At 41.1% G+C, this 27222-nt stretch overlaps 1 protein-coding gene across 1 annotated transcript; it reads right to left on the bottom strand.

Moving 5' to 3' along the window:
- Nucleotides 1-295: 295 nt before the first annotated feature.
- On the bottom strand, nt 296-25909 carry kitlgb (kit ligand b). The gene is made up of 8 exons (XM_042079179.1): nt 25257-25909; nt 24911-25018; nt 24447-24503; nt 13841-13999; nt 13541-13709; nt 6832-6932; nt 3534-3682; nt 296-1376 (listed from the first exon to the last, which is right to left on the bottom strand). Exons 1-8 carry the CDS (start codon nt 25269-25271, stop codon nt 1322-1324), a joined length of 813 nt encoding a protein of 270 aa, XP_041935113.1. The 5' UTR covers nt 25272-25909; the 3' UTR covers nt 296-1321.
- Nucleotides 25910-27222: the final 1313 nt, after the last annotated feature.

The following is a 27222-nucleotide window of genomic DNA, read 5'->3' on the forward strand; positions in this document are numbered from 1 at the left end:
TTTCTTTGTTTACTTTGAAAAGGTTGAAACAGTTTTTAAATTGTTGTAAAATGTGTAAATGGAGTTTGAAAAGTGCTATACAGTAAATGCAAATAAAGCTTGTTGTTATTATTATTCCAATTATGAGACTTTGTGACAACACCCACACCTTTCTAAAGTTAAAGATCTGCAACTGATCAAATCAGTCACACAAAAAAGACAACACACTCAGTCTGAATGAGTGCTTTTTGACTGCCTGCAACCCCCCCGCACACATACACACACCTGGTAATAATTGATGACAAGATGCTGGTGCTCGGTCTGAAACACTATATAATTCATTCCAACGATGCTCTCTCACTCTCTCTAACACACGCGCACACATACACACACACAAAGTGAGTTAAAGCAGCACTATGCAAGTTTTGATATTTACACATTTTTGTCTGTCCTCACTTCACACTCAGCATACAAATGAAGGATTTGAGGAATGAATTTCAAAATGAATCCAAAACTATTTGCCTGATAAAAGGATTTCTCAAATGGCAAATTGTTGCAAAGTGGTGTTATAATACACCACTTCTGGGAGTTAGATATGCTCCCCATATCTGAAATGTGTTGAAAAACATCAATGGGCCATATTCGTGATTGCATCCTCCCTAAACAGTTTTGGACAAGCGGACACTGTTCTGGCCCGTTACAGATCATTCTGGGGGATTTCGCTCTCTTTCTCTTTTCTTTCTGTGTCTGTCGATGAAACAGAACAGGATCGTGGTGGACATGCAGGACAGAAGCTGTTTACAAAAAGCCTTTCATGAGAGCCAGCCTGCAAGGAACGGCCAGATGATGGCTACTGTTTCAGCAGAGGTCGCCGCAGGCAACTGAACAGATGCTTCCTTCCCACGAAACACGGTTACACACACACACACACACACACACACAAAAGTGCAGAGATGCACAGGCGGACATACAGTACTGTATATACACATGCAGACATCCAACATACATCAGAAACACCCACTTCCAGAGTGGGTGAAAAAAAGTCTCCATCCTGTTCTTCCAAAGGGCCGCGTGTTGAGTAACAAGTTGCAAGGAAGTCTGCAGAAAACAGACAGGCAGGAGCGGGGAGTACTGAGCGTTCTGTCATCTCTCCATGGCCAGCATGGCCGTCTCTTATCACCACATCCTCCCACTCATGCCCCATAATGTCTTTGAGGTAACTCTGGAGTACATTCCTCACCCCCCCTCACCCACACCCTCCCCTTCCACACACACACACATTCTCCCAGCATAGTTGTCTTCCCCAGCCACGTTTCTCAAGTTTCTGCTGAAATGCTCAAGTTCACATCTCCGGATCCTTCACGACCTCCATCATCACCATAACGGTATCCGTGCTCCTGAAGCAAATGGACCAGAGTTAGCATGTAAGCAGACAGGTCAGCTCTATAATAATAATACATTCATCAGTATTCATTTACACCCACTGCTACAGAAAGGAGAGGTGTGCATGGATGAGCAAATATCCACATATCCATTTGCAGAAGATCTATTCAAATGCCATCATCTGAATTTGGACATTCTTAAGCTCAGGATTATGGGAGGGTATGGGTAACATAGAACATTTTCACATCTGCTAAACACCAATAATGACAATGATACTTTTGTTTATGCATATTTATAATAGTTTAGTCTTATCTAAGTTTAGGTATTGTTATTCTATCTCTTGTAGAGTAATACGGCACGAGACACACTAACGTTTTTTTTTTACATTTGCCATTTACTGTAGCCTTCTGTCCAGCCCAGCAAGAAGCCACATAAATGTTTATTCTTACATACATATGGTCAGGGATGGGCAGTATTTCTGATACATTTATTTCAAATATGTAAAATATTATTTTGTAATTTGTATTTAAATGGGATGATGGAAATGCCCTCACATTTTGTATCAAAATATTTTTAAATACTGCAAAATACTTTCTGAGATTAGCGTGATGACATCATACACATACACTCATCTTGAAATCTTAAATATCAAAGTTATCTTCCTTAAACACTGATGTTGCCGTACTAAGTACATCTAAATGCCTTCTCTCAGTACATGCCACTTGTATAACACAATGATGTTGAAATTACATGAATATTTCATGAAAACAACTTAACTTAAAGCATCACTAAAGAACCTTTGCTCTCCGGGTTTATTTTGAAATAAAGTATGAAAATAACTGAATTCCTGTTGCATAGCAGCTCTTTTCCATTTCGATTTCGGAGGGGCAGTGTTCCTACACGAACACAGAAAGTTGGTCGGTAATCACCTATACAGGGCTGCTCGGACAATGGCAGAAGTGCCGTTCATCGTGTTATGAGGTTATGTGCCATCAAAATGATTTTAGAAACGTTATATGCTAAGGTAAAAAAAAAACTCTTAAGGGGACCTTTAAACAATTTTATTGGAATTACTTGATCAAATTCACAGCATGAACCAGTTTTGTAAACGGAAAGAGAAATGAAACACAGTAGTTGCATGTGAGTGTTGAGTAACTGAAAATAGTACAAATGCTATGTGGTTTAAATCAGACCTGGCCACTGATCATTCTCATCATTCATTTGAATTAGTCATTGAGTCATTGTTGCTGATGCAAAGTAGACTATCTATTACCGAATATCAAGAAAGTCAATTAGGATATCATTATGAGTCATTAAGGGAAAGTTATTTGAACGTGAGTTACTTTAGAACAAACCTTTATCCTGGTGACCATAATGTTATATTGGGATGTCAGTAACAGGGGATTCAGCATGTTTGATTATGGAATGCCTTGTCAGGTAGAGACATTGTGTACTGAATCAACTCACCCAGTGTACTGTAAAATGTCATAGTCCGTTGAAAATAAGTATTTTAGTATTTTCAAAATATAATTTTATTTTGATACATTTATAAGTCAGGTATTTAGTATTTTATTTCCAAATACATTTTGATGTATTTTTGCCTATCCCTGCATATGGTATGCTCATGAAAGGTAGTAGCTGTGTTAGGCAGCTGTACAGTTTTAAAATGAATGTGTTAAAGCAACACCAAATAACTTTTCCTCTGTCACACGCACCATTTGTTTATCCAGCACCGGCTTTGCAAATAACAATGTCCACAGACAAGCTAGAACATGTTGCATGATTTTATGAAAGTATGATGTATTTTCGACATCAGATGCAAGTCAAATTTTAGTTTCTTATGTCTCATTCCATCGAACTACAGATCCGCTACCCGATCCGGCAAACTTACATAGTGCGGTTATAGCCGAAGCGAATGCAGAAAGTGCCGTTCACCATGTTATGAGTTGATGAACCACTGAAACGATTTTGGAAACATTATTTTAAGGTACAAAAACTCTTTGGTGTTGCTTTAAAAAGAATGTTTCACACACACACAAAAGAGTGTGTGTGTGAAAGCCTCTGGCAACTGACCCCCATAACTTGGATGTTGCTCTATGAGGGGCAAGGGAAGGAACCGATAATTTATAGTATGTTCAGAATGCTCAGCTGCTGATAAATTTTAAGTGTACCTCTCTGGACTCATCACTGAGTGTTCCTGTAGGCTCTCTCGCGCAGCTCCGTACTGAGACTCAGGACCTGACAGCACAGCTGTACTCTGGGGTCTTGTAGATTCATCTCTGCTGGAGTCATTGGAACAGACTCCTCTCCTCTGTGCTACCTAGATGACAGAGACAAATTCCTGGTATGAACAATACAAATAGTTGAAAAATCAAGCTTTCACATTTCCAGCCAATAATGGACAGGGATTCCGAGGCCATCACACACACCCGCATGAGACCAACTCCAGCTGAAAAAACAGAAGACAGAATCCATTTTGTCTAACATTACCCAGACCTCTGCAGCTTTAATTTCAGCCCCTGCCCTCTCATTTCAAAGGTCATTACAACTTCCAACACTTTCCATCACTTGACAAATATAACACTTTTTCTTTACAGTATATATAATTCATGCATGCATAATCAGTCCTGAATTATTATCCCCATTTTATATTTTTTATTAATTTTAACAGTACCTTAACGGAGTAATTTCTTTTAATTAAGTATGTATTGTTTTCAATTGTGTGTTGTGTGATGTCGGATTGTCCTGCTCTGCCTTAGCAAAGCCCATGGTCTATTAGTTAGCTATATAACTGCATAAGCTAGACAAACTGTCAGTTAAGCTTCATTGGACTTATTTAAATGGCAAGCAAAATGCAAAGTCTAAAGTGTAACTCAAGCTCGTGGGTCAGCTCAATGCTTTTACACAACATCAAATGCACGAGAAGGTCTGTCACTGACTGACTGACTGACTGTTCTTTATCCATATGGTCTTATCCAGCCTTTGGGCCCTATCATGAGTCTAAAGCGCATCGTCACTAGTCAAAAGCTTATTCAAATTTAGTAGGATGTCCAGTCCACATTGGGAGTGTTTTCGTTATCAAACGTCGAGCGCAAGGCGCAACAAGGTGTTCCTAGGTTTCTTAATCAGTCATGGGTGTGTTTGGGGCGTAACATCATTTAAATCAATGAGAATGACATGTCATTCCCTTTAACGGCGCAAAGCGCGACGTCAAAAAATGTATCAGTATGTTGACAGTCAACGGTGCATTTGAAGGAGTCTGCTTGCGAGACCGTATGGAACAGTCATTCCACTAAACCATGCTTTACTAAAACCTAGCATAGGCTTTATGCATTTGCACGCGTCTATTATTTGAACTCATTGGCAAAGTGAAACTAACTTCACCATGGTGTTAGTCAACGACAAGGCAGTTATATGCAGTAATTTACTTTCACTATTGACTGACAATGGATTTCCATCGAAAACATAGGCTGGAAAAAGCAACACTTACCCTAACAACGTTTATACTGCAGAGGAGTTGCTTATATCTCGTGATAGTGCGTCTTCAGCTGTGCTCTCGCCTAATCACTTTTAACCGTCATTACCAATTTGCAAATGCATTGTGAGATGTATTTCGAGATGTATAGAATCTTTATTCTACTTATGTTTCCCATTGTAGCCTAATCGTGTAATTTCTAATGTTTTGCATGGATGTGCGCTGGTGCGTGTTCATGGAGGATAGAAGGATGGTGCGTTGTGCACCCGCCAATATGACTGTTGACAATGCGCTCTTAAAATAATATATAAACAACATATAATATAAAATAACATATAATCGCCAGAGACTTCTGACCAGGTTTCTCTTGGTCAGTGGCGTAATGCGTTTTAGGTGGTGTACAATAGCGATTTTTAGACAATGCGCTAGGCCACTCCCTAGGTTGTTAATTACCACACCCCTGGGCACATTGTTTAAAAAATAGACGTGCAAAATAAGAAAATAAACTTTGCGACGGGTTGAAAACGAGTTTATGCCATGCGCCAGGGTGCAAAATAGGGGCCTTTATCTCCACTCTAAGTTATGTTAACAGGTCCGCACGCTGACACAGCAAACACATTTTTCCAGGTTTTTCCAGCAGTACCAAGTGGAGAAATACCCAAAATAAATCTTGGTGTGACATGACACCCTGTATGGCCTGGAGGTGTAACGGCAAAGTCCTCGGCAAGCAGGGGCGTCAGACTGGGGGTAAAACCAGTACTGATTAGGACCCCAAGGGGAGGGAGGGCCCTTGAAAAATCTGGAATATATTTTATTATATTTATTATGGGGCCCTTCAGGACTGATTATGCATAGGGCCCAGGATCTTGTGCTACGCCCCTGTCGGCAAGCATCACAGTATTGCACCAAATCTCATTAAAAACCAAACCCTTTCGATAAGTGTTCAATGTGTCAACAAGAAATTGTAAGACAATGGGAATGTTTATCTTTCTTTAGGTTGATACAGCAGTCAGTTTTTATTGCAGTAAAGGACAGTAATGAAGCCTGCGTGACATACTCAGGATTCAGCAGAGTTGGGAGTAAGTCACACATGTGCAAGTCACAAGCAAATCCAAAGTCCATTTTTGACAATCAAGCAAGTCAAGTCATAGCTTGGCTCAAGCAAGTCACAAGTTAAGTCATAGAAATTTGTGATGATTTACCTACGTTTTCATTTTTAAATACAGTAGTTATGAGTTTCATTTGCAACAAAAGATTGAAGTTTTTTGCTACTCCTTACTCAAAAGGCATTGCATTTAAGCCACAAACTTCTGAACGATTCAAGTTGCACCTGTCATCTCCAGGGACTTAGCCTAAATTGGCCCTGTCAGCCCAAATGATGTTGAAAAAATAAACTAATCAATCAATCAGATGAGGCTACAGTCCATGTCACTATCAAACTTTGGCAAGCGCGACAGCGCAACCCTCGTGCTGCATAAGCTATGGGAAGAGGTTTTGGGATCCTCAATGCCTATTGTACATAACCCCAACATGTGTAGTAGGCTAAAACGTGTCTATGCTGATTGCTGGCAGTTTACTATGGAGCCTGGGAGGTGTCATTACAAGATATTTTTGTATATCGAGAGAATCTGTGCTCATTTTAGTAAATTGTGGACTCATTTGTCTAGATTGTGTGCACAATTTAGTATATTTGAGTTTGGTTCCAAAACGCTACATCCTCCATTTCAATGAATTTTCATAAATCATTTTTTTACATTTTGTTTTCCAGGTAATTTCAGTGCAATTGTAATTGGGTTATTGTCATTAGATTTTGTTGTCATTAGATCAAAACAGCAAAACTAAAATTGTATTGATATTACCTGAAATATACAATTAAATAACATGACTTAATGTTTAAAAAGAATGGAGATATAGCGTTTTGGAACCCCCCCCCCCCTAAACTTTAGACCCAAATTGTTTGTTAAGCAGTTCAGGAGTCAGTGAGACAGACTTACCATCCATGTGCCCAGAGATAATATGCATAAGACAGGGACAAGTAGCACGATTGGAAGGCTTGTTTTTAGTCTCTCTCCAATGAGATGCTGACTCTCCCGACCTGTGGGAACAGATTAATCCATCATTTTTAAAATGTCATTTGTTTAATTCTCTCTTTCTCTTTTGTAGACTACTCTTTCCTCGCTTGATCTCTCTTTCTCTCTCTCTGTTTGTCTGTTTGTCATGGTGGTGGTGTGCCTGATAGAGAAAGAGAGAGAGACAGAAAGACACAGACAGAGATTGTGTGCCTGTAAGCATGCACAGGTGTGCGTGTGTGTAGTATGTGTATATGCATGTGTGTATATGAGCATGTGTGTGGGAGGCCGTACTGAGGCATTTTTGCAAGGAAGGAAGGGAACGGGGTGGCATGTATGTGCAGTATCTGTGTGTGTGTGTGTGTGTGTATCGGGGGGGGGTCCAGCTTCAGTTTCTGTCTTATCACCACAACTGTACCTGTCACAGCTTATTACTCCCTAGCTCTGCCATATCAGTCGAATAAAATATCATCCTATTAATCATCCTATTAATGTTTAATTTATCAATCACATTCAGTATATTTATCCTCAAATTCCTGGAATACTTGGAGACTAGGCTGGGTGAACCCAACCTAATCTGACGGCGATTTCTTTTTCGCCCTGCAGCTCAGGCTGGAAACCTGTGCATCTTTTTCTGCTGCTTTCGTTTTTTGCCGGGGCCAATCACAAGCTGGCTTATCAAGCTGGCACGCTATTGGCTATTAATCCCTACTGAGTTTTTGCGTCGTTCTGCAAACATTACCCGATTCTTTGGTCAGATTGGTGAATGACTATACAATTGCGTACAGAGTCATTTGAACTATGCCCGTTGATCACACCTCTTGTGCAGTAGAAAATGCTGCAATGTTAAATCTGAAAAGATTGAGCTTGGTCTGGTGAAAGCCAGATTACTTGGAGACAGAAATGAGATGATATGTATGTGTAACAAATAAAGAGCGTGAGAGACAAAGACAGGACGAGAAGAAATGGAAGCTTTTAGCGTAAATTCTGTCAGGAAGACTCAATGCATGCGTCACTCATTCATTCATTACTTCCGACCAATCACCAGTCTGCATCAGCCTTTATAATGACTTTACTTTGCACCTGCCTGTTGCTTTCAGGTGCCGATGTTCGATGTTCCGTATCCATGCACGGGTAGCTAGTCATTCACTTCGCCACAACTTTAACATTTGATACAGTCACAGACCAGTAGCTTAGCCTACCTTACGTTCGCTTCAACTGAGTTGGACGCATCTCACCAAAGTCTCGGGGGTTTCCATCAATGTAGCATAGTAAACGTCGGAGAGTAAGGTAGGCCAAATTGTGCCACTGTTCGGGTTGTCCGCCCCATAGACATAATATACATAGACGCCGCATCGACCGCTGCTCCCTACTAGCGCTGACGAGATTTGGAGCCGCCATCTTGGACCGGTCATCCACTCCACTCAGTGTAATCTGTTTGGCCGGTGCAATGAGCTGTCAGCACACTTAATTAATCATATCTCACTGAATACCGAACAGATTTTCACGCGGTTTTTTTTGCTGCAAAGGTCATACATGTAGCTATGATACAAGCCACATTGTTCGAAAATACAAAATACAACCAATAGTACGGTAATGTTAAATCTTACTTGTGAAAAGTAAATCCCCCGAGTATGGTCCGCCGATTTGAGCAGGAACATGCTGCACAGTGCTGTCATCTTGTGTTTTCTGCTGCAACGCAATGAGGAGTATGACAGGTCCAAGATGGCGGCCGCATTTCTTGTTTCCAGCAGCCAATGCGGCGTCTATGTATATTATGTCTATGGTCCGCCCGGTCTTATCAACGGAAAGAGACAAGTTCCGCGGCTTGGAGGTTCTCTTTCACCCTTGTCTCGTGTTAGATCCTAGTGCTTAATGAGGTTAACGTCGTATCGCTAACAACGCAAATATGCTTGCTAAACTTTCTGACGGAAACCGTCAGACTTATCAGGCTACGCTGTTAACATACATGTACGGAACCTTTAAAAAAACAAAACAAAAAAACTCAGTTAGGCTACTCCAGTTATCGACACTCGCGATGGTTTCCTTGCCAAAGTTGCCATGATACAGCTTTGCTAAGTCCACATCCTAGGCAAATTGTCTCGCTGGTCAGGCTGTTGTGTTGGAAGGCCAACAGGGACAAAAGTACTCTTCCTTCTTGGCTGCAGCGTTAGTCGCAGAGATACCGTTGGTATTGTCTGCAGGGCGGTAGGCTACTAATGTCATTAACCCATAATATTTTTCAATGCACCTGAAGGCCATATCTTATTTTCATTATCTCCTGTCTGGCTGATCATTATTGTCTGTCATCGTCTGTTACTGTCATTGGTTATGTGTCTACACAATATGTAGGCCCATACATTGTGTTCGTTGATTTAACTAATGGCAACGTAATGTATCATGGCTGTTTATTTGCCTGCGTGCTAGGTCCTTTTGAAAATGCTATGTCTCCTCTCTAACCACTCCATTCCTCCTTGCAGGTCTTCAGGCTGTAGGGACTAGAACAAGATCTTTTCTCTAACTCTTCTTTGCCAAAAAAGCAACACCTCTAGCAGGCACAAACTCTCAATGGACTTTGCTTGTCGTCATTCGTAATCTCCCATTACGTCACGGCAGCCGCAAGCACAGGGATGGCATTCCTTCCCATTTCTTCATTACTTAACATCTTTATAATCTTTCAATTTCAGGAGCAGCTTCGTTTAATGTAAATGCCTCTCTCTTTAAATTAAGGGTATGCATCTGTCGGCAGTGGAGTACTGACCCTCACCGTAACTATCTACTTCATGCAGGGATGCGGGGCTGGTTCATGTAGGCCTATAGCCAAAACGTTCATCGAGGGACAGTGCTTTGGTTCATATTTAGTCTTACTTCATCCAGGTCATGTGATGTCAACTTATTTACCTCCTCATCTAAGCTATACGCTAACCCTGTAGCCTACTCTTCATGTCTTTATCCCACCACAGTAGGAGCAGCAGCATTAGTAAACTTACATTGTTTAATCATTAGATTTTGTAATTCACTATCGTATATCCATATGTCCTCGAATCTCAATCACATAATTCTCAATCGTCATATAATAAAATCAATCAGCAATTATTAGTCTACATCACCAATTCACTCTAACTATTTAATTTACAAGGTCTTTGATGCTGGTTCACATATTCTAAACACCCACTTACTCTTGGCTCTGGAGCAGTGCTTTGTTTCACATTTAATCTTATTTCACCCAGTCAGCATGATGAGGATTACTCTTCCATCTCTTGTCTTTATTTTAGTTATATGCTAAACCATCCTCAGCGACCATCCATAAGTGCTAGTGTACTCCAGCTATGTATCTGTTGATTGTATTTTGTCTCGTCCTGTTGTGTCCTTAGGTCTGCCGCTGGTTAGTTAACCCTGGCTCTCTTTTCACTCCCTATCAATTCACTCCTTGAATGTGTTCCTCATGGCTTTCTATGGGTTCATGCACTCTGGGGAATTTCGTTCTGACAGCCAGGTTTTAACCCTTCTCAGGATCTGGCTTGCTCAGCCATCCTCTTCTCCTCCCACTTCTATTGTGTAATTCTGAAACATTCTAAAATGGACACCTCAGGTCTTTGTCATTATCAGAGATTCTAAAGTAAATGACTCTTCTGTCCCTATACTTCTATGATCAACTATCTTAAACTTCGCCCACACACTTCTCCTAATGCACCTCTCTTCTTCTACCCACTGGGTTGTCTGTCTAAACAATGGTTCAGAATCCACTTGTCGACAGCGGTTGGTAGCTGCGGGCTCTCAACCTCCCAATATACTGGCCATTCCTTTCGCATCGGCGCTGCAACGTCAGCAGCCGCTCTAGGATTACCTGCATCCTCAATCAAGTTGCTCGGAAGATGGTCTTCGTCGGCTTACGAGTCCTATATAAGACCTCAGGATCAAGCCCTTATAGATGCGCAAATAGCTCTCGCAAGCGTCAAATAAGGTAAGCTACCTTTCAAAGGTCTGGCGGTGGTTATTCGGCTCAGCTAAAGCATTATTTTAATTATGATGGACCCGAGCCACTCTTCTCCAGTCACTACGCACAGCCGGCACTTTAGGCACAGAATAAAGTGTTAATACATTCTAGTCACTACGCACCGCCGCCCTTGGTCTAGCTTCTGCAAGCAAAACCTCGGGTAATCTCACGTCACAACAGTTAATTTCTTTTATCCTACCATCACCCCACTTCACTCATCATATACATACGCAACTCGACTCGGCAGTCGAATCGCAATCATCAAATCGCAATCATCAATCGTTATCGAACCGAACGATCATTAAGCACTTTCCACGGGGATTTGCACCACATTGCATTACATTCTTGCCGTGCAAGAACCGAGCTTACGAAAGCTCTGAGCTTGTGCAAGCTCCTCGACTTCGCTGTAATCGCTGCAGACCATGCTGGTCATTTTCTTTTCACCAGAGAGTGCTCAAGCTTTCTATCTGTTTCTCTATACCTTTTCTCTCTGAACTTATTACCTATGGACAATGTCTATCATGTTTTCCTGTCTCGTTTAGCTAACGTTACCTATGCTGCTCATCTTATTTTGGGGGGCCTTTCCAAGAGCAAGGTGCAAAAGCATGGCTCACTCTTTTCATCTTGCCCTTGGATCTGCTTTAGCTCCATTCCGTTGCAGGATGCGACTTGCTCACGGAAACAAGTCATCACATTTAGGGGTCGTACTTAAATCGGATATAATCTGTCATGGACACTACACCGTGCTGTTATTTGGGTAAGTCAACATAATTAATTCATTAATCTAAAACTTGCCGTTTACATTTCTATCCTAATAGTAGGCCTATACGTTGTGCTATTTAGCTTTCTTTAACATGGCTTTACCTCTGCCGGATGGACAGTAGTCTGTTAATTTCATCTGCTGTACATCTTGTCCTCGCAGCTTCTGTTCACCATTGAACCGTAACAAATGGAGTTCACAAACTGTAATATTTTGCATCAACTTGCTTATCAATTAAGAGCTAGCTACTCCATTTGCTTGTCACAAGAATCTATTGACTGTATGGTTACTGAGTTCTTGATTACTAAAGACTCACTCAGCAGTAATGAGCATTTCGTAATCAGTGTACTTCCTCTTGCAAATGTCTGGTGGTGGTTATCTAAATTTAATCATATTACTCATCTCTTCGTTTCTGGTGCCCGTACTGGCTTGGTCACATTTGTGCAGGTCATAATCTTTAACTGCAAGCGCTATTTCTTCTGCACTAACCTGAGCTTCTGCAACTGCAAGCTCATTGTCCCCCGAGCATTTGCAACTGCAAGCTCTATAACCGCTGCACTAACCCTGAGCATCTGCAACTGCGAGCTCTATTCTGCTGCACAAACCGCTGAGCGTTTGTAATTGCAAGCTCATCGTCCTGCACGTTGTTAGTTAATCCTTAAACTAAGCTTTTGCAAGCACTAGTCACTCAAGCAGTCTTGTTCAAAGGGTTGAACATCTGCAAGCTCAATTCCCTTCCATAACTTTAAATCAATCATAGAATTTGAGTCACAGGTGGTCGAATCCATCATCCTCATCCTCATCAAATCATCAGTTTATTTTATTAATAGTATATTCTTCATGTGTCTCTGTCTGTCTCGCTTTCTCTGATTCATCTCCCGAGCTCAACCGGATAATACAACATGCACTGTTTAATATTGTTATGCTCTATTTCAGAGAGGATGACCATCTAAGCATTCTGGTGGGTATCTTTATTTCTTATTCTTTGGGGGTAGGCTCCGCCCCTGCCGTCTCATACCGGCAGGATCTGAAAGGGTCTGCACACTCGGTGACCTGGACCGAGGACGGGGCCTATGCCAAAGACTGTCTTATTGTTGCTTATGCCTTTTGTATATCCTTTGATGGATTAAAACGTGTGTTAACTTTCATTGTACCTCCCTGAGTCTTTCTGATAGAAATGCAAGAGAGAGACAGCGATACAAAGAGAGAGACAGAGAGATTGTTTGTGCGTGTAACCTGCGTTGTGTTGAACCTGCGCGATTCAGCCCTGCACACACCCGGACTCGAACCTGCGAACAGCAGCACCTCGGATCGGGAGGCGAGCACGCTAACAATTGAGCCAATAGCCCAGGCTACTGGCTCGCATGCCAGCAGCACTCTTGAGGCGTCGGGGAGTGAGGTTTATCAACGTTCCACAAGCACAGCTAAGCTAGCTGGCATCCGTTACACTCACCCCCCTAAACCTCACTCCCGATCTGGGTCACGGCACCAATGTAACCTGCGTTGTGTTGAACCTGCGCAATTCACCCCTGCACACGCCCGGACTCAAACCCCCAAACAGCAGCACCTCGGATCGGGAGGCGAGCACGCTAACAATTGAGCCAATAGCCCAGGCTATTGGCTCGCATGCCAGCAGCACTCTTAAGGCGTCAGCGAGTGAGGATTACCAACGTTCCACAAGCACAGCTAAGCTAGCTGGCATCCGTTACATGCACACGCGTGGGTTTGTCTACTTTTGCATGCGTGAGTGTGTGTGTGTGCGTGCGTGCATATGTAGAGGTGTGTGTGTGTGAGTGTATGTGTCTGTGTGTGCGCCTGTGGACGTGTGGTGTGTGTGTGTGTGTGTGTGTGTGTGGTGTGTGTGCATGCGCTTGTACCTGGTGTGGCAGAGGGAGGCAAAGTGGATGGGCAGGGAGGTGGGGCACACTCCAATATCCCAGAAACATTGGCAGCTGTGCTGAAAACCTCTTTTACATGATCAAAATAGCGATCAGTTGGCCAGTGGGCTGTCCTGAAATGGCACTCGTATGCTTGCATTGCCAGGTCCTTAGGACAGAACAGGACAATGAAATAAATAAATAAAATGTACAGTATATAGCCTTAAGTAGCACATTAAGTAGTACATTACTACTCCCCAATAAATAAATTAACTTAAATGCAAAAGTTATGAAAGTCACCAGTTCCTCGTTGCCAAGCATGAAGCGAAGACCCTGGAGCATAGTGATGAAAATGGTAATGTTCTCCCGGTTGATTGACAGGTTACTAAACTTGTGAGCAAGGTGCTTCAGGCTTTGCTCCACAGGATAAAGATTTAACTGCAACCAGCACTTTCCTGTCTGGGTGAGAAAGCATGCATAGGGAAGACATCAGCATATATTGTGTTAGACTGATGTGTAGCAGATACACAGACAGATGGACAGACAAATAGACAAACAGACAGATAGAAAGATGCATCTTATTAAGGATTTGTTCAGATTTCATCAGTGTAGACATAATGCCTAACATAACTAAAAATATATATATATCTTTTAAATATGTCATAAAACAGAAATTCAGGATTTATTTACTGACGTCAACTTAAAGGGATGGGTAATTTCACCCTAGGGTCCTTTGCACCTAGCCTGGGTGCCATTCCGAACTTAGTTCCACCCCGCGGGAAGAGTATGACAACGTCAGGCTACTTTGCACCATGACCACGTGCCAAACATCCCCCCAAAAGATGTTTTCCCTTGGTCAAACATTGTCATAAAACAGAAATTCAGGATTTATTTACTGACGGATAGGTCAGAGTAATTTCACCCTAGGGTCCTTTGCGCCATGACCTCGTGCCAAACATCCCCCCAGAAGATGTTTTCCCTTGGTTGAACATTGGTCGAGTTAGCGCTATCAGCCGAATGTGTTGGTGCAGGTGCTAATGGAACCAGCGGTGTATCTCGTAAATTACCCCACTAATAATGCCTGGAATGGCACCAAACTTCCACAGTAGTACAAATAGGGTCTGTACTCATAAAACAAGGCATTAAAACGTTTGTACACACCAGAAGTTTATTTAAATAACACTTGCCTGATGGTTTCTCTGCTGCTACTGCTGCGTCACATGCGTGTGTGTATGTGTGTTTATATGTGTACGTGTGAGTGACGTCGACGCAGCAGTAGTGGTTTTAGAGTGATATTCTAGAGAGACAGAAAATGTCACAGAAAGATAATGGGAACGAGATGAAGAAATAGTCCAAGTTTGGGCTCAATCCTGGGGCCCTATGGTTAGTTTATCTACCTCTTATTAGAATTTATCCACCTGTCAAAAGAGTTTATTCACCAATTGCAACTTTTAACATTCAAAAATCAAACTGTTACACAATATGTACACTCATCAACACTAGGAACCTTTTAAAGGAATCAAATCAGAGAATCATCAGTGTGCTCTTTCAGGCTGTACAAGCGGTGTGCAAACTTTTCATTATCTTTCCACCAAAAGAAATGCACGAGATGGCTGCTGTTCATTTTGAATCAAATTCCGACTACATTCAGATAGGCCATACTCATGAAACATTGGTACAAAAAAAATAGTGCCGTCATAGTGACTGGCAGAGGTTTCGTTATCCAGACAATTTGTGGGTCTGGCTCGTCAGGCTAACAAAATGCACCTTTCAGTCATTTTTATGCACAAATTGGTGTTTCATTTTAAATCTAAACCACTTCCACAACTCATATTAGGAAAAGTATAATGGACAGACAATTTGACTGCATCAGGCCATTTTTTAATATCTTACAAATGCAATGTGAAAAAAGTTTAGTGAACACATAATGTTAACAGACATAGTGGGTGTTGTAAGTAAAGGTAAAAATTCCGTCCAACAGAAATTTGACATTAGTCTTAGAAAGAGCTCAACAGACTGACTCCATTTGGCAGAGGGTATACCTTTTCTATACTATTCTACCTCCCAACAACATGCCCAGAATGAAACACTAGGCTGGCAGGGCTACCCGAAGGACCCAAAATCATATGGAGAGCTACTCTTTTGAAACAAACAGAGCCTCACTCCTTTTTGCGAGGGTAATCCTCCAAAATAATAGATTTTTACATTTAAGTTATTTTTACATTTAAATCAATATTATGTAGGCCTGTGAAACTTAGCACAAAAAGTAAAGAAATTTGTGTTTGGTAGATTATTTCTCTGTGGTAACAATGTTTTTGGCAATACATCTTATACTGTTGGAAAGCCTGTTTAGTACCCTTTCAAATGGTGCCCTATTTGGAAATATTAGCACTTGTGGGATGAGCAGCAGCAATGAGTATGTGGGTTGTGCCCATGAAAAAATTGCCAAATCTTCTCTGCCAAGAGGTGATTGTCTGACAGGCAGAAATGCTTAGCTTATTAATAACAAAATGTGGCCAGTGTTCATTGCTTACTTAGTCCCCTTGAGACAGTATTACAAACTGGGTGGAGCATTACTTCATCCTTGGCAATCTTTCCTCCAGAACATTTGGCATCAAAGTCAAAGTCAAAGTCTGCTTTATTGTCAACTTCTTCACATGCCAAGACATACAAAGAGATCGAAATTACGTTTCTCACTATCCCACGGTGGAGACAAGACATATTCTACCAATTTAAGTCCACAGACAAACATACTGTAACATTCAAGTAAACAATAAAAAGTAAATAAGAAGGCACATACAATGAAGAAATAAGAGCAGCAAAATTGGGTTGAAATTGTGCAATTGTGCATAGACAGTCAATATAATAGTGCAAAGTCAGGCCAATAAATGGCTGAGGTAGTTCTGTTTGACCTAAGTAAGCAAGTGGCATAGTGGTGCAAGTTATGTACAGGTAAGAGCAGAAGTGTGTTGTGTTTTCAGGACACAAGTGTACAAGTGGAGTAGTGCAAGGCAACCATTGTGGGTCCAAAGTTCAGGATGTTATGTAGCTGAGGGTGGAGGGGGGAGAGAGTTCAGCATCCTAACAGCCTGGTGTATGAAGCTGTTGGTGAGTCTGGTGGTGCGGGAGCGCAGGCTTAAATCATTTTGATCATTCTGAAACCTTTTGATCATTCTCTGTTTCCTATCCTGTTCTCTGTTTCCTCTCCTCTCCTGCTCCCCTTGCCTGAACACTTTCTTCTCCTTGCCTCCTCTCGTCTCTCCTGTTAACGGTGTCCCATTAACCATCTCAATTTACAGAGGGATTTATGAATATCTACTTTTGTTATCCTGTAAATCATGTCATGAAAACAGCCTTGAAAGACAGCCAATGAGATTCCATTCTCAGCCTAGACTCGCCTTTGAGCTTTCACGATTGGTTGCTGATACAAAGGAAGTGTCCATATATGGATCACATAGCGTGATACAGGAAAAACAGAGCTTTCCAACGGCCTATAGACAGATTTTTTAGTTGGGCATCTGCACAGTATGCAGCCTCAAACCCAGCTTGGATGTATAGGAGTTGGTGTTGAGTGTAATAGTAGATAGCTGGTTCATAGCTGTGTAGTAGGTTAGGTAAATCCCCATCCTGATGCTGTCGGTACTGTTGGTACAGAAAAAGAAAAAGAAAACCATCGGTCCTGCAGCCAACAGCTGGGGCATTATTTTTAAAGATGCCCCCAGAGTGTGGCACTACTGTCTTTAACATCAGTGTTTATGTCAATTATTTATGATCGAATTTGACCACTTTGCCACATTGCCCACCCAAAATTTCCACCAGCCCACCCAAATGTAGTAGGCTAGAACCGGCCCTGTAAGGCAATATCCACTCTGAGAATGGTTAGGCCTACATCAAAATCCACGCTGAGAATGATTACGTCCATGATTAGCAAACATTTGGACCTTATGATTCTGAATGGCTAGTTATGAATGTGTGGGTCAGTGCTGTGCTTATGTTGGAAGGATGTTATATGAATGCATTTCTGTCGTAATAATTAAGGCCCAAGGCACACTGCTCAGTAGGTTAAGGGCGATTTCATTCAATAACATTTAAGCTACAGTGCAGAGGAAACTATAGCTAGGAATTACCACTACATCTGTCAATACTAGTACTAGAGGATAGGAGTGGAAGAGTTGTTTTCAAAAGTTTTTTGAAGACAGAGAGGGATGCCTTGCTCTGATGAGACTTGGCAGATCGTTCCACCATTGGGGGACCACAAAAGTCTGGATTGCCATGGGTATGGTGGCGACAGTAAAGGAATGAAATGCCCGCACTCTGCTAAAACTCCCATATATTTATTGTGTTGCAACGTTTCGACCCGGCTGGGTCTTTCTCAGGCAAAAAAATAAATCCTTTGCAGTTCTAGTTCCATTTGCCCTGCACCTCACCGGTGGGGATGTGCACACTTCCACTACTACTCTATGCTGGCGACAGAGCCAGATAACGGTCCTTGGAGGAGCACAGCGGCCGAGCAGCGGCCGGCCAAGTATGCACAGGGATGGGCAGTATTTATAATACATGTATTTAAAATATGTATTACAAATTCAAAATAGTGTTTTGCAATTTGTAATTTATTGCGTTGAGGAAAATGGCGTATTTATCAAAATACTTTATACAGTAGGTGTGTATTTTTGCAGTTACTGGCAAATAATTTTGGCAAAACCAATACTTCATAAACTAATCATAAAGGTGCAAAACAATGAATGTAACCTCTGACTGGTCCTGTCTTCACCGAATTTGCCCAGACTTGTTGTGATCAGAATATTGAGATTCACAAAACGATCCAGTGCAGGATGAGTGGATGAGGGTGGCTTAGCCTTGAGGTACCAAGACAAATGTTTCAGGGGGTACTGAGAAAGCTGCAAGGGCTGACATACGCATGGTTGGCACAGAGGCACAATGCCTGCAAGACGGTGAGGGATAGACTGCAGTCTACTGAAAGGAACAGAGAGAAGCCGTAAAGCTACAGTATGAGAGTTTTATTAACCCAAAAAGATCTAAAGTCTGTTGGCCTCCTAGTAACATTCACCAATGGTTTTGGTGAGATAACACATCTGTCAGATATGGTACAGTCTCCACAACTCTGTTTGGGCATGACTCTTAAACTTGTTGAATCTCTTCTTGACATTTTTAAAGAGATAATACAGCTTAAGACACCTGAATCCTGAGCATGTTACAGTACGGAGGCTTTATCACTGTGCTTTACTAGAATAAACACTGACTGATAAAACGTTCCCTTTTTTCCTTACAGCATCTTGTTTAGACTTTGAACACTTAAAGAAAGGGTGTGCTCTTTAATAATATTTGGTACAATACTGTGTGCCATGCACTTTGGCTTTCTGTGTGGAAATTATTTTATCTACATCTCCAAATGAGACAAGATGTCCGGTAACACAAAGACAAGTCATTTGGGATATTCCTCTACTTGGTGCTACTCCCTTTCCATGTATTCTTGCTCTTCCTTCTCCTCGTCCAAAATCAATGTCTACTACAACAACTACGACTCCGCTACACTACCCCTTGTCCAGACTTTTTATCTCTCTCTTTCTGCTCCTTTGTGCTGTTCTGTTCCATCAACATCAATCCAGAAAGTCCCCTTTTTCCTGTGTTTGTCCAACATGCTGAAATAACTTTATGTGCACTATAAGGAAGGAATAAGCTGTGTGTGGTTGGTATATGGTGTCACAGGCGGGCCTTAAGGACACAGAGTGTGACGTCATTCATTCTATAATTGCAAGGCTCCAAACTCAACACATAACACTGGATTCCACCCTCACTAATTTGTACCAGTTTGTTGATTGCCCAACTAGGAATAACAGGACAATAGACCTCATGTATGCAAACATGAGGGATGCATACAGAGCCATCCCCCTACCCCCACTAGGAAAGTCAGACCACAACCTTATTCATCTTCAGCCATTGTACAAGCCAAAAGTACAGAGGCTACTGGTTGCCACACGGACTTTCAGAAAGTGGACACCAGAAGCAGCGTAATAATCAAGGAACATTATGGGCGCACAATGGTATCATGCAGCACCTGAAAATAGTCCCGATAGGCTTCCAGCAACAATACAAGGTTGAGCTGCAGCAGGGGAATTGGTTAGTGACTGGATTATTATGCCTGAATGAAAGTATAGTTCCATGTCAAATCAGCCTAAAAAAATCGCCACGTTTCATTTTCCGTTGTTCCGTTATTACATTTTCTAACTTGAGTGGAGATAAGTTTTAAATAGGAAAATTACCGGAAATCTTAGTCACTTTTAAACGTGATGCTAGCATTGAGATGCTAATGGTCTAATCTGATTCAATGATCTATGCTAGGCTGGAGCTAAAAGTGGTATCGCCAGAGAACGGATGAACTGGAGAAAGGTAAAAATCCATTGTTTAACTCAAGGGGGGGTGGAAAATGAGTGTAATTCCCTAAATGGTGGAATATCCCTTTAAACCTTTTGAATCTTGAATCTGCCTTTGGATAACACCATAACCACAAGGGTAAGTGTGCATCTCTTGTAAAACAAGTAAAGCTCACAGCACGTACAAAATGTACAAAGCTGAAAAGTTATTCAAATCATCGCTCGTGGTGGTACCAACTTGCTGCCAGTTAAATTGTTTGTCAATTATTTTGGTATGTGACATAATACAGCTCTGGAAAAAATTAAGAGACCACTGAACATTTTTCTGATGTCATATACATTTGCTGAGTGACATTCAAATGAGTTGACAGTCATATTCAAATTTGGAATGTAATTTTGGATATGACAGTCAACTCATTCTGTGAGCTCTGCATGATGTTAGTGAGCTAAACTTAATCTCGAGAGTGGTCAATAGAATGAGTGATTGAAGAAATTTGGGGGTAATTACCAGTAAGTATTAAGGATAGAGTGAAGAGGGGCTAGGGCCAAAAACTGTTCAAGTATCTAAAATAAAGATATATTGATAATAATTGAAGGCCTCTGTGTGGTCCTCACCAACAATATGTTAAATTAAAGCTGTATATTGCTCCTTTATAATATGCAGCACGTTGGCAACTGCCGTCAGCCAATTGTGTATTTGTGATGTACTTCCATTAACGAGATGGCTGCAAACGTTCAAAGGCATGTTTCATACAACGTGTGTTCTCGAGCTTGCACAGCACACATTAATTCCAAACTACGGTAAGCCTATCAGATCAAACGAATGTGTCAATACAACAACATCACTGTGGTGTATCTTGCATCCCCCCTAGTCTAAGCGAATTAGCCTGTAAAAGGGTCAAAGGTGTCAGTAAATAGAGCGAAAGCATATTTGGTATCATTTGAATTGTTTTTTATGTAGATGTAGAATTTCAGGTGCCTCCAACACCAATCCTCACTGAAACAAATTAGAGCTTCGAATAGACCATGGTACAATGAATACTGCCCAAAATCTTATGCTAGCACATCTGGATATTAGCCAATATCTCCCATGCCGGTGGAAAGATCCATATCAAACCTGGTATACTTACTCACTGTAAGGGCTCAATGAACTGACTGGGTACTCAAGGTCTTGGGGCGAAAGGTCAAGGTCGCATCGGGTCACACAAATGCACAAATGCAGTGTTTGGGCTGTATCTCCAAAGCAGATTGATGGATCTTAGCACAGTTATTCATTATACACTCTGGATGAACTAATATATACTCAAGGTAAAAGGTTAAGGTCTAATTATGTCCCTGTCATACAAGGTTATGGCTGACAATCAACGTGTTAAGTCCAAATTCATAACCTTATCTTACTAAAGTGCAATGTTGATGTTTGAGGTTTTTACTGATGTAATAGATGCTGACTGTAATTGACACTTTATAACTCCTACAAATGACCTACAAACCTGGGACTTACAGAAGTTACATTTTTTATTTCAAAAGCATTTGTCCATGAGCCAGCAGAGAAGTCGGTACCACGGAGGGCACCAAACCAATCAGTTTTATTTTGTTTGTCTATACCTCCACATGACAACAATGTGTGATGGACTTTCCAAACTCACAGCTGAAGATTACAAACTTTTAATTCAAACGGTTTCTTCACAATTAATGAGTTGAAAAAGCATCGTTTTATCACTAAAGGGCCGTGTTCATGTTTAATGACATTTTGAGTCTGTTAAGAGGCAGCTGCAGCTACTTCAGTTCGGTAGCACAAATTAGCACAAACACAGAAAACACGTTTTCCTATATCGTCAGTACTCGGCGACGTCTAGTGATCAAGATCCATGTATCGGCCGATCCATTTCTACTTTAAGGAACTTATCCATTGAAATAAATGTCATTTTATGGATTTGGGTGAAAAAAATGTACACCTAATATATTTTGGTCTGTACCATGCTTCCTGCCTGCTTCAACCATATATTTTCTGAAAGTTTATACCCTTAGGATATGATCTACCATGACATGAGACATGTCCCACCCTCCTCATTAGTATGCTGCATGCATTGGGTATTGGTAAATAGAGTATATGGTTGATACCTTTTTGGGGTGTAGTTTAGGCCACCTAAACCATATATTTTCTGAAAGCATATACCCGTGATCTAATGTAGGTTTTTACATCTCTCACCCTCCCCTTTACTTAGTTTGCCCGTTCAAGAGTAAATCGGGTATATGGCTGATACTTTTGGATCTGTGCCATTAAGGGAAAACTGGTTCAACCACCCAAACCATATATGAGGAAGGAACACCACCCAAACCATATGTTGGTTTGGGTGGTGTTCCTTCCTCATATATGTTTCCTGAAAACATATAACCTCAACATTAGATCTAAGGTTCTGACTGGTCCACCCTCCTCTTTACTTTGTTGTCCATGCATAAAACATTGGGTATTAGTAAATCAAGTGTATGACAGATATATTTTTGGCTGTGCCATGAAGGGAAAACTAATTAAACCACCTAAACCATATATTGTCTAAATGCATATACCCTCAAAATGTGAACTAACATGGGTTTTAGTGTGGGCATTTCCCACACTCCTCATGACTTTGCAGCCCATGCATGATACATTGGATATAGGTAAATCGGGTGCATGGCTAATAACTTTTGCGCCGTGTCATTTAGAGTTAGAGAATTTGTTTTCATTTCCCCTGGTTTAAAAGAGGGCATTGGAGTAAAAGACAAAACCTATTGACCAATTGATATACAGCAAATAAAGCTTGTTTTAATAATTTTCTTGCCTTGAGAAATATGTTTTGTAATGCAAACATTGTGTAATCACTAATGACACAAATTACGTAATATGACATTTGTTTTGCCTGCTATACTGTAGGCTCATATAACTTTGGATGAATTTGACCTTTACCTTTGACCCTTTAGTATGTAATTAGTGTATGTAGGATTTATTAACTGTATTGGTTTCATAAAGATCCTTCAATCTGGTTGGGAGATATCACGGCAACACTTTATTTGAAGTATGACCTCATGTGACCTTGACCTTTGACGTCAAGACCTTAATTACCTAATCAGTTCATCAAGCCCTTATAATGAGTAAGTACAGTATGCCAAGTTTGATAAAGATCCTCTAACCAGCTTGAGAGATATTGCCTAATATTATGATGTTCTAACATAGAATTTTGGTCCAATATCCATTGTATTGTGGTACAAAAAAACCCCCCTCTATTTTTCCAGTAAGGATCGGTGTTGGAGGCACCTGAAATTCTTAATCTACATAAAATGACAGTTCAAATGATACCAAATATGCTTTCGCTCTATTTATTGCCACCTTCAAACCTAATTCACTACTTGTGTACATTTTAAACAGGCTTGGATGTTGATTGCCCTCTATGGCAGCACATATGTCATATTGTGAAGGAGTGCCTTTACAGATTTCGGGTACATCATATGGCACAATTGCGACTCGGCACAAGACAAATGTGCCTTGTAGCTGAATCTCACATCAGAAAGTGATACGAAATAGGCTTGGCTGTTGATTGGTCACTGTAGGAAATCCCCTACCTACCTAACTACCAGTTGTTAAGTCTGATGTCAAATGTTGTTTCCTGGTCCTCCAGCTCTTTCGTTCAAAAAGTTTGCTATAGCGCAGCCAGTCTGTTTTCACAACCTGTGAAACTTTTCACCATCAATGCTGTTTTAGCAGGGGTAGAAAAAGGCTCTTAACTCTAAAAGAGTAATGCAGCCATATGATACAATCATGGGTAACATCCAAGCCTTAGGAATTTATTAGGTTGAGGCAGAGGTGAGTACAGTTGTAGTAGAATGGCATTTTTGTTGTAGGCTACTCTGTACAATGAAAAATAAAACCTCTTTCTTTTACTGTAGAAAAATGAGCCGCTCTGGGTCAAGTTGGACCCGGAAACAGAATCATCGGTACATTATTGCATCCCGACTTAACAAACGGATAGCACAAGGAATAGGCCTATAACACCTTTTCTGTGTATGTCTGAAATAAGGAAAAGGACAACTAGCCTATTTGAAGAACAACAAACTGGCTAGCACATGTACATGTATATAGATACACAACACATTAAACAGGACTTTTGTGAAACTGAAAATGTCAACTGTACCAGAATTAGTGAATGCACGTCAGACAATTAGTAACATTAAAAGTGAAATAAAAAAGCTACATATTTCTGAACTGTTCTCACTGACATAGTTTTCAACTACATAGTAGTCATACAACAGTCTAACAGAAAAGCTGAATCCAGAAATCCAGTTCTGGCTTTTGGTTTCGGTGTGCCTGTGCCACCCTTAAATTTCCAGTGGTCCCTATCTGGTCACACATTTCTGGGGGGCGCCACTGTCTCTGAATGGAGGTCGGCAGTCCACCCAGGGTAATCTGATTGTTAAAAATCCCAGTCTTAGTCTGGTCTTGATCACACTAATCTGAGATGCAGGGCATATGCAAGACTTACCACTGCTTTAGGAGCGTGATTAAGTGGGATTCTGTAGTCCTGGGGAATGTTTCCTTTCTTTACAGACAAAAACAGAAAGGGAGGGAGGGAATCTCGTTTAGAGAGCCATGAAAGACAAAATCCTTACAATCCTTCAAAATATACTTATAATAATCTGAATTATGCTTCAAACTGAGCTATGAAACCCATATTGTTTATTAAGAGGCCCTTAATTTGGAATCAGACTGCCTTAAGTATTGCTACATTTTGTAGGCTTTTGTTTTAGCCAACTTTCCATTTATCCCTAAACCCAGACACAAATCTACTTAATTTATTTCGACTTAAAGCGGCCGACAAAAAACGAATTGTTTCTGTTTCATAATGGAGTCAATACAGTTATCATTGTTTCATGAATGGGACGTGGTTTCCCTGAGTTTGACTGTTTTCTGAACCCGCAAGGGCAGTAGTGGAGGTAGAACACTCACCAGAACGTCCAGTGTGCCCACATCGTCCGTGAGTGGAGTTCTGCCTTTTTCGCCACCTGTCACCAAAGTCGACAGCAGTAGTGCGAAGGTGCAAACGCTCTGTCCAATCTAAAAACACCCAGTAAGTAGTTTAAAATAATAAGAGACACAAAAGGAATCGCTATGGTTTCATATAGGCAATGTCTCTCCTTAGCGCATTTAGGCTCTCTCTACACTAAGTTTAGTCAGTTGTATAAAATAGGCTGGTGCAAGTGTTGCATACATTAAATCATTAAAAGAGCCAGGCAAACATTTATCAGAAAGCATGCTTTTGAATGTAGACTATGTTTATATGTATGTTACTTACGTTTGTCTTCTTCATGGATGATAAGGTATAAAACGATCAAAATAAACGTCGTTGTCTTTTTCTCCTGTTCAACACGTGTTGGTTATTCCACTTGTTCATGTCCACTAGATAGTTGTTACCGCTTATCAAACAGAAGCCCTTCCTCTTTACCAGTTGCCGAATTACTGTGCGATTGAAATCTGTCAAGTTTCCCCTAGACAGCTCTGAGCGCACTGATGTCGTGGTGGGGACGCAGAGGCGGCAGACGCACGTTGACGCTGTTCTGAGAGTCAGCGTTGACAGGGTTAGCGAGTACGGGAAGGCTAGCAGAGTACGGGAAGTTCATGTCGGTTAAAGCAAATATAAAGCAAACACGTCAAATCCCCCTCCCATTAACCTTAGCGTAGGCCTACATCCATGGTACTATTAACAGAGCCATAACAAACCAAATGACACACATTGCGTAATTGGTTTATCTGGCTAAGAAGGCTACCTATTTGTTATCAACAAAGACTGCGCTGTAAGCTTAACCAACAGTCGCTTGCAGTGTGTAGCTCATGTTAGAAAATACGCTGATATGGTAAAATAGTGAAATGCACTTCATTGCATTATTCTGTCTGAAGCCCTGTACACATCGTCAGCGGGACAATGAGTTAAGGCACTTACCGGCAGTATCCCTTTCATACGTAGTCCCCCTGTAGGCTACAAACCTACCCATCCACCCCCACATACTGTCTGACACCCATGACTTTCTGTTCAGATAGAGCCATTACACAAATTTTCAGCTTAAAATGTCAAGCTATATGATTCAGAATCCTATTGCGAATTTTCTAAAAGACAGTGCAGAAAGAACACATACCCTCACAAGTTTTAGAGAACCTCTTATCAGTTCCCACTAATTGCCAATTACCCAACTAAATGTATGATCGATTTGTGTAAGAGATACTGCTTATTGATCTCCGTAATAGATACTGCTCTCTTTAGGCGGATTTCCTGTACTAAACTGTTTCTGAAATGCAGACTCACTCAGTGCAGCTTATTTGAACATGCCACATCTCCATATCCTTCTACAGCCACTGATAAAAGGATATGTAAATGTTGTGTGTTGAAATAAGCATTTCCTTATCCTTCAAGGTAAATGTCCCTTGCATTGTTTGTGTGTATATGTGTCAATGTGTATAAAGTGCAACTCCTTGAATGGAATGATTGTTGAATGGAATACTGTGCATCTCTCTCTCTCTCCCTGTGTGTGAGTGAGAGAGAAAGAGAGTGTGTGAGAGAGCGAGAGCGAGAGAGAGGGAGTGAGAGTGTGTGTGCCTGCCTGCGCTTGTGCATGGTGTGTGTTGGGTGACCCTAGGCTGGGAAATCAGATCTAATGTGCATTACAGACTGAGTAAGGTACATGAGTCGGGCCAGGTGGGTCAGTAATGAATGAATAGGGGATCATAAACTATGCCAGATTATAAGAGCAATTTTAGTAATGGGGTCTAGAAATAGCCTAGCTTGCTCTCTGCCTTGTCTCCTTAGGGCCAGGATTTCACACCAAATCCCCACGCAAATCCATCTTAGTAACATCCCATATCAGCCCCCCTAAGGGACTCACAACAGTGAGAACCAATCACATCATTGGCAATACATTTTGAGTGGGCCTTAAGACTTCTTGACCAGGCTATGCTTGCATTGTACACTTAATGAGGGGTTTAGGTTTTGCAATTGAAGCTTTGGTATTCTTCATACATTATTGAAGAAATTCTTAAGTTTTTTCAATGGATTTCTCTGCAATGGTTGCCCTGACCACACTCCATTTACAATCATTCACCAGCATTTAACTGCATTCACCCACGTCACAAACCCAAAGACACAACCCACGTCCAACTTTGCATTGTTATTTTAGTGCAGCTTATAAGAAGTGAACACACTGACCTCTATATTTGATTGCTTCCACGTTTATAGCAAAGAATCATGGGAATCTATTTCATTTTATCAG

The sequence above is a fragment of the Alosa sapidissima genome, chromosome 22 (assembly GCF_018492685.1).
Source record: "Alosa sapidissima isolate fAloSap1 chromosome 22, fAloSap1.pri, whole genome shotgun sequence".
Lineage (NCBI taxonomy): Eukaryota > Metazoa > Chordata > Actinopteri > Clupeiformes > Clupeidae > Alosa > Alosa sapidissima.

Bases quoted from the DNA above. Each gene is read 5' to 3' on its own strand.
- kitlgb (XM_042079179.1), bottom strand. The intron at 24,504-24,910 runs GTGAGTGTTCTA...TTGTCTGTAAAG, and splicing joins TGGGCACACTGGACGTTCTG to AAAGGAAACATTCCCCAGGA. The intron at 6,933-13,540 runs GTACAAGCGCAT...CTGTTCCCACAG, and splicing joins GCCTCCCTCTGCCACACCAG to GTCGGGAGAGTCAGCATCTC.